The sequence below is a fragment of the Ostrea edulis genome, chromosome 10 (assembly GCF_947568905.1).
Source record: "Ostrea edulis chromosome 10, xbOstEdul1.1, whole genome shotgun sequence".
Taxonomy (NCBI): domain Eukaryota; kingdom Metazoa; phylum Mollusca; class Bivalvia; order Ostreida; family Ostreidae; genus Ostrea; species Ostrea edulis.
The window spans coordinates 21,572,842-21,581,561 of NC_079173.1; the positions used below are offsets into that span (position 1 = coordinate 21,572,842).

Sequence of the window (8,720 nt, forward strand, 5' to 3'; positions counted from 1 at the left end):
AAGATTTTTCCTATATATTTGTATGTAAAACTTTGATCCCCTATTGTGGCCCCATCCGACCCCCGGGGGCCATGATCTTAACAATTTATAATCTGCACTATATCAGGAAGCTTTCATATAAACCTCAGCTTTTCTGGCTCAGTGGTTCTTGAGAAGATTTTAAAAGATTTTTCCTATAAATTTGTATGTAAAACTTTGATGCCCCCTTGAGGCCCCATCCAATCCCCGGGGTCCATGATTTTAACAAACTTGAATCTGCACTATATCAACAACAAAAACCGGGAAAAAAACCCAAACAAATAAAAAAAAAAAACTTTGACCCCCTATTGTGGCCCCATCCGACCCCCGGGGGCCATGATTTTTACAATTTAGAATCTGCATTATATCAGGAAGCTTTCATATAAATCTCAGCTTTTCTGGCTCAGTGGTTCTTGGGAAGAAGATTTTTAAAGATTTTTCCTATATATTTGTATGTAAAACTTTGACCCCCTGTTGTGGCCCCATCCGACCCCCCGAGGCCGTGAATTTACAATTTAGAATCTGCATTATATCAGAAAGCTTTCATATAAATCTCAGCTTTTCTGGCTCAGTGGTTCTTGAGAAGAAGATTTTTAAAGATTTTCCCTATATATTTGTATGTAAAACTTTGATCCCCTACTGTGGCCCCATAAGACCCTCGGGGGCCATGATTTTAACAATTTAGAATCTGCATTATATAAGGAAGCTTTCATATAAATCTCAGTTTTTCTGGCTCAGTGGTTCTTGAGAAGAAGATTTTTAAAGATTTTCCCTATATATTTGTATGTAAAACTTTGATCCCCTATTGTGGCCCCATAAGACCCCTGGGGGCCATGATTTTAACAATTTAGAATATGTACTATATAAGGAAGCTTTCATATAAATCTCAGCTTTTCCGGCTCAGTGGTTCTTGGGAAGAAGATTTTTAAAGATTTTTCCTATATATTTGTATGTAAAACTTTGACCCCCTATTGTGGCCCCATCCGATCCCCGGGGGTCATGATTTTAACAATTTAGAATCTGTACTATATCAGGAAGCTTTCATATAAACCTCAGCTTTTCTGGCTCAGTGGTTCTTGAGAAGAAGATTTTTAAAGATTTTCCTATATATTTGTATGTAAAACTTTGATCCCCTATTGTGGCCCCATCCGAACCCCGGGGGCCATGATTTTAACAATTTAGAATCTGCATTATATAAGGAAGCTTTCATATAAATCTCAGCTTTTCTGGCTCAGTGGTTCTTGAGAAGAAGATTTTTAAAGATTTTTCCTATAAATTTGTATGTAAAACTTTGATCCCCTATTGTGGCCCCATCTGACCCCCGGGGGCCATGATTTTAACAATTTAGAATCTGCATTATATAAGGAAGTTTTCATATAAATTTCATCTTTTCTGGCCCAGTGGTTCTTGAGAAGAAGATTTTTTAATGACCCTACCCTATTTTTACCTTTTCTTGATTATCTCCCCTTGGAAGGTGGCCTGGCCCTTTATTTTACCAATTTAGAATTCCCTTTAGCTAAGGATGTTTTGTGCCAACTTTGGTTGAAATTGGCCCAGTGGTTGTTGAGAAGAAGTTGAAAATGTGAAAAGTTTACAGACGGACAGACGGACGGACGCCGGAATACGGGTGATCAGAAAAGCTCACTTGAGCTTTCAGCTCAGGTGAGCTAAAAAAGGGATATGCAATATAAAGTATTGGTTATTTGTAATGTTTTCTGTCGCTTGATAAGTACAGAGTATCCATGTCCAAGGTATTCTGTTGTACATGTAACAGGGATAGGGCATGTTAAGTCAGTAGCTCTACTGGTGAGCATGCAGACAGTCTGCCCAAGGTCCAGGATTGGAGTCCTGTTGTCTGACCACCATTTTACACTGCCTTATACTCTTTACCTGTCTGGATGAATAATCAAGAAAAAAGTTAATCTAGCGCTTCAAAATTGTTTTAATTTCCCATCCATTGTATCCATTGACAATATTCAATAACTTTTTATTATCTTCATTCACTCATGGACTGTGTGTTGTTATTCATTTCTTTCAGTTTTATTTCAAAAAACTCTTTCTTTTTAAAGTAAGTCTGATGATTCTTTTCATTAAAACTTCTCTGGTCCCTATCCCAATCACAAGGCCCTTTACTTTGCTGCATAATGCTATTGTAATAAGAAAGCCCTCCTATAACATAATCTCTCCCTAACGAAACAACATCCTCATCTGCCTGTTTGTCTTGGTACGTCTTGTAAAACGTCCACTGTTGTATCAGAGCAATTCCAAACAAAGCAGACCAAACAACAGAGTACAGGAGACAAACAGATATTTGTCGAAATCGGTACATATTCCACTGCAGAGTCATAGAATACAAACACAGAAACAGCGCTTGTAGAAGGGTGCGAACTTGAATATCGTGCGAGTCTGTCAAAATACACTCTTTCATAATGGCATATTTCACTGCACTCTCATCCCACGAAATTGAATTTTGATGCAATTCATCTCTCTCTGAAATGTTGTTTTCCTCACCACATTTTTCATCTGTCTTTGAATAGGAACATGAAAATGAGGGTGGAAGTCCAATGAATGAACCACTGAATGCAGACAAATTTCCCTTGTGAAAAGGTTCAACAGCATCCTTGCTAATGATTACGTCAATTTTTCTCAACTGTTGTTGTGACAGTCTATTTGTCCTCATCAAATCCTTGTAAACCTTCAACATACAAATATGATATAACAATACCTTGATAACTATTTCAAATTTAATATATAAATTTACATTCACTGAATCTTTTCTCTTATATTTTTTTTTTAATTGACATTGCTTTAATCAAGACAAAACAAGATTTCATAGACCTCATTGAATTGGCCTAGACCATAACATTGAAAAAAAATAACACAAATTAAAAAAAATTTCATTTCCTTCTCATTTACTTAGAAAGCATATTTTCTTTCTATTTTCATAACAATATCCTCCTTTCCTCGTAACATTTATCAGATGCCGACTGACCATGCAGGGTCCTTTGGGCTTTATTGCTTTAAATCTAGAAAATCTGCATAGACAATTTGGTCCATCTCAATTCATTGGCATAGACCAGTGTCATTTGACATAAACTCGTTCTATCGGTCTATGGTTAATTTCGAACACTGTGCTTCACAACTATTTCGAATAAAGTATAAAACAAAAACTTTGGCCCAAAATATCAATAGTTTCTAGGGCCAAAATTTTTAAAAACAAATTCTACTTGGCTGTAGGATGAGTTATCTTTCTTATTTATGTTGACTGTAGATCAAATTACCTTTTCTTTCTCATGTACATGTTGACATAGAATAAGTAATGAAATATTTATTTCTATCAAAAATAGCTTCATATTACTTACTATCAAATTTACACTATCATTTCTAAACACTTGCACATAAATGAGTATGCATTCAATAATTATTTGATAAAAAAAAAAAAAAAACCTTTAATTTTATTAAAACCTTCTAAAAATTTTACATAATTATCTATAACAGAAGACTTCCCTGATTTACAGAAATAAACAAAAATTGAAAAAAATAATTCCATACGGTACCTTTTCAATGGATGCAGCAGAGCCTGAGAAACCATTAATTAATTTTTTTGTCCTCATATGAAATTTTTTAAATCTACTTTAATTGGCTAAATTTTGTACTTTCATTGTAAAATTATCAAGAGAAAACAAAACAAAAATTAAAAATCAAACAGCAAATTTTTCAATGTAGGTTTCTTTTGTACTGTTTACCAGTCCAAACTAATATTTAGCGGTCAAAACCTTTGGACCAGTAGATTTTGAAAACTGTGCGAAAGACCCACAAGTCTAACTGTTGAGTCACGCAACACAGAACATGAAATAAAAGTGTTGTGAGATGATACAAGCAGGAAATTTTAAAACTCGAGCGATCTAGATGTCTTTATGGACCAAAAGGATGTTTAATTCTGATGATTCTGATCTTAAGCAACCTCTATGTCAAGTACAGGGTGTTTCATAATATATGTTATGTTTTGAATCTATAATTGAACAAGCACAGGAAATATGAGCTGATAATATCTGTAAAGGCCAAAATAAAATGTGTGGATTTCCTATTTCACTCGCCCAAACATTAGATAGGGGAGGTAGGTAAAACATTTTATTTCATTAAAACATTTTATTCAAAATCTTAGTTTTTGATATGCTTTGAACAAAGGTCTATATACATTACAAATACTTTTCAAACATTTTGAAGATAAATAGAAGTCAAAATGTATATCAGAGAAACTTGAATGCGAAAAGGAAAAAATCTTAGTTTGAAGATTCAGGATTTTTATTCTATTCATATACAGTGCTCCCTCAACATATTGCAAAGTTTTGTTCAAGACCAATTTAGGCAAAAAAGCAGGGTGGCAATATAACAAATTCACCATTACAGATACTTCCCTGAGGAGTCAAAAGAAATTCAATTCTGTAAATTTATTTCAGCTCCATTCTGAATAAACATCTAGATAATCTTGAGTTTAATTCACCAATTATTTGTAATTAACCTGACCACCTGAATACCTTGACCATCCTGTCACATAATTTCACTACACTGCTCTCAAAAGTACATTTAGGATTTTCAGGCAATGAGTGGGGGTGGCATTATAGGGGGGGGGGGGGGGGACAATATATTCAGGGAGCACTCTATAATATCAGTAAAGTATTTAAGGTTGTCAGCAAAAATGTAGGTAGGGTCAGCTAGGAAACCGGAAACAACACACATGTATATATTTCATTTTGGCCTAAATAACTAAGCTGTATACATGACCCAGACAATATTCTTAACCTAATCTTCCTGACCAAAATTATGGTCTCCGAGTCAGATAATATAATTGATATATTGAAAGAGATATGGAGTGTATCAATGATGGTTATCTGACATGCTTGATATATTGTGACAATGTTTTATAATCTTAAGTTAATCAGCACATACAGGAATGTGAAAAATGTAGAAAATATATTTGCATCGCTTTTGTTATTTTCAAATACAGACTTTGCAAGATCATTCATGGAAGAAAATGACAAAGAAACATACAATGTAGGCTCTATATAAGATTTACATGAATATAAAATATATATTTCTTAACTTTTTTTAAAAAATTGAAAACTGGGCAATTTACATTTCTTGTAAAAAATTCATAATAAACATGTAAAAAAAAAAAAACAAAAAAAAAACCATTTATTAGATTGTTTTGAAAAGACTGTCCCCATGTACAGTATTGAGTGACAAATAAATGTGACCATGCTTACACAGGACTACATATATAGGCATACGGACATCATATAAAACAGGAGGCCCAGGAACCACATCGCTCACCTGAGTCACCTTTGCCCTGCCATTGTTCAGCTGTTGTGATTTTTATAAGATTTTTTTTTTTCATGAAAACTTTTGACCCTACAATGTATATTGTGGCCCCAATCTAGCCCCAAAGGGTCATGATATAACCAAACTTGAATTCACACAACATGAGGTTGCCTCAATATTAATATGACTAACAGGACCTTGCTGTTCTAGAAAAGGTCACAAGGTCATAGATCATGCTATGAAAAAAAAGTTGTGAATAAGGTTATAGTTTTGAAATTTGGGTAAAACTTTAAGGTCAAGACCACAAGGTCAAAGATTATGTATGCAATGTACGACCTTGCCATAAAGAATCTACATGTATATGCATTTTATCAAAGTTCCACCTAAAATAGTTCAGGTGATATTGAATATGTTGTTTTCTTTAAAGTAAGTCAAACTACAAGGTCAAGGTCACAAGGTTAAAACCTTTGGTACGAATGGAAAGGTCTAGTAACAAGGAATGTGCCTATTCAATATGAGAGCCCTATCACTTACCACACTGAGTGGCGTTTTGATATGAACCCTTGATGTATAGATTCACATCCAAACAGAATTTGTTTTCAATGGTACACATTTTACAAAGTATAAAAATGGGGAGAATAAATATTTTTGTAAAATTTACAGGGGAAAAAAATCTAGGTCCATGCAGTGGTCGAGTGTCTGTGCTTAAAGGTAAGTATACATAAGTGGTCTAAGAAATTAGACACTGGCCCTATGACTAAATCTAGTAAAATTGGGGTTGGGCTTGTAAAATTATTACAAATGCAAGACCATCAGGCCTGTGCTTTAAAATCCTAACTGCATGTATTGAAATGGATGTTCATGGGGTCAGTAATCAGAATCGGGGGTATATGTAGTGTTTCTATCGCACTTGAATTAATCACGAATAAAACCATAGGGGTGGTAGAACTCTTGTACTCTCTCTTTAGAGTTCTTTACAAAACTGAAAAATATGTAATACTTTGTATTTATTAGGGCCAGTGGATTTCTCTTTGGTTAAGTAAACAGTTCAGACTGCATAAGCTATAGACATTAATAAATCTAGAAAATAAAGAAGGCAATATTTGCACAACAGGCAATATATGAAATATCAATTATAATCAATATTTGAAGGTATGTTTGAACAGGTCAAGTATAGTAGGAAAATATGTTAAGAATATTTCTACAAAAATTTATGCGATGGCAATGCAAAATTACAATGATATAAGGCCTAAACCACGAGCAATTTTTATGCACGGTAAATCGAAGACTTTTATAAGGGGTGGATCTGTAGCTCTCTGATCTGTCCCAATATTTTTTCAGAGAGCTACAGTTCTGCAGCTATGAATATCCGTAAAACAATGACACAATGTTTTTGGGTGAATTATCTTTCTGGACGAACCATCCTAGGCCCAATGACTATATGGCAGTGTTTTACTATTGTGTATTCAATCATGAAATTCAGGCCAGTTTTTTTTCATATCCACTAGTGCGAAAGATCAGTTAGGAAGTAAAAAAAAATTAACTTGATAGTCAACATAACCAGTAAATAAAAATAATTGCCATCACTAGTGGTGTTCCAATCATCGATTACAATCGAAAATCAGTCGATTGTTGGCAAATTCTAAGCGCTCAATTATGAAAATTTTACTTCAATTAAATAAAAATAATTGCCGTCACACACTTAGGGCTGAAACGATATGCCCCCTTTACGATACGATATGTATTGCAATACTCATGCCACGATTCAATACGATACAATTTACAGAAGAAACCAATAATAACATTGAAGAAAAAATTAATTACAAAGATTCACATTCATAATCTTAAAAGCATAATGTTTCCAAATTGCCAAATGGTAAGATTCACGTTGCCTATGTAGTTTAAACTGATAAAGTTGCTCAATATTTTCGTAAGAATCAAGGCAAACAACAGTCTGAACGTTATTTTACGCTATTTTGTCCTTCATGCAGGTAATTAAAAATAATCATTACAGGCTGAACACAGGGCTTGAAGCTTACTTTTAAAGTCTCCAGTCCAGCCGGACTGATGGGGTAATATTTCAACCAGTCCGCAGAAAAATTTACCAGTCCAACAGAGTTTTCCAGAAATAATTAAACATACATTTTGTTAATGTTATTAGAATGAAATTGAACTCAATATGCCTCAGACAATATTGTAACACTTAAATAGGGAATTTCTATTTACCAATCAGATTCGTCTGTTATATTTACAGATCGAAGCATGCCAAATGTGTGTATAAAATTTCATAGGTATATTTTCCAAAATGATGCTTTAGAAAATTAACCAGTCCCATCGGACTGACTGAAACAAATGTCAGTCAGTCCGCCAGACCTTTAACCAGTCACAGACTGACGGGCATATGTTAATTTCGAGCCCTGGAACATGATGTATTTTACTGAACCAGTTAGTAATAAATGTATCGAACCGAAAATCGAGGCAATGTATCGAACATTGAATTGATGGTTTATATTGAAAAGTATCGATATTTCGGTGAATCGTTTCAGCCCTACACACACTATACTGTCATAGTGAAGGGAAATGAGATGAAGTCTTAAAATGAAACATCAATTGAATATGGGGAGTTGGCATGCTAGCATGTGTGACACACTAAACTACATGATTTATAACTGAACTGACCTCACTGATTGCATCCTGTATATTCTGGGAGAGGGGTACTGCCTCTCCATGCACTTTCAGAGCCAGAAATTCTTTGTAGTGATTTAAAAATAGGCTGTGGGAGGAGTGTAGCGAAAACAGACAGACAAACGAACCAATGGAACTCCGCCTGAAGACCGGCCCAAATAATAAGCGTGTCGACGGTTTAAACTGTTGCCACTGAAAGAAAGAGAAGGAGAGAAAAAGAATACGATTTTGTGTAAATTCGGACTGAGAAATTATCAAATAGGCTAACGTGATGCTTACACGCATTCTGTCTAGTAAAACATTCCCCAGGAAATGTGCAGACGTGTTAACTGGTTTAGCTGACAAAACAGTGACAGTGGTCGTATGGACATCAAGTGATATGGTTAGCCTATAATCTCAACCAGCATTGAGTTTCTCACAGCGCGCAGCCATATTGTTTAGGCATGCGGTAAATATAGTACGACCGAAAGGCCTACTAGTTCCCGAGCAAGACATGTTTTAAGGTAGCCCATTACACTAACTTTTTATTTAATGGCTCGCTAAAACACCTCTTCTGAAGTATGATTTCACCATCGGAAAAGCGATAAAAGCTCTAAAGTATTTTATATGAATTTTTTGTGATTTATTTCGGAATGATGAAAAGGGTACTTTGTTTGCAAATAAGATATTCTAGAGTCCAACTTTTACTGCGATTT

General features: G+C 34.6%; 1 protein-coding gene across 1 annotated transcript; it reads right to left on the reverse strand.

The window, feature by feature from the left end:
• Window positions 1-1,942: 1,942 nt before the first annotated feature.
• On the reverse strand, window positions 1,943-8,490 carry LOC125665520 (uncharacterized). Its single transcript, XM_048898174.2, has 3 exons — window positions 8,305-8,490; window positions 8,020-8,217; window positions 1,943-2,713 (listed from the first exon to the last, which is right to left on the reverse strand). Exons 1-3 carry the CDS (start codon window positions 8,308-8,310, stop codon window positions 2,015-2,017), a joined length of 903 nt encoding a protein of 300 aa, XP_048754131.2. The 5' UTR covers window positions 8,311-8,490; the 3' UTR covers window positions 1,943-2,014.
• Between the last annotated feature and the right edge of the window lie 230 nt (window positions 8,491-8,720).

What these genes read in the sequence shown, in the direction of transcription:
- LOC125665520 (XM_048898174.2), bottom strand. An exon ending in TACAGGATGCAATCAGTGAG is followed by an intron (nt 2,714 to 8,019) that starts GTCAGTTCAGTT and finishes TGTATGTTGAAG; the next exon opens with GTTTACAAGGATTTGATGAG.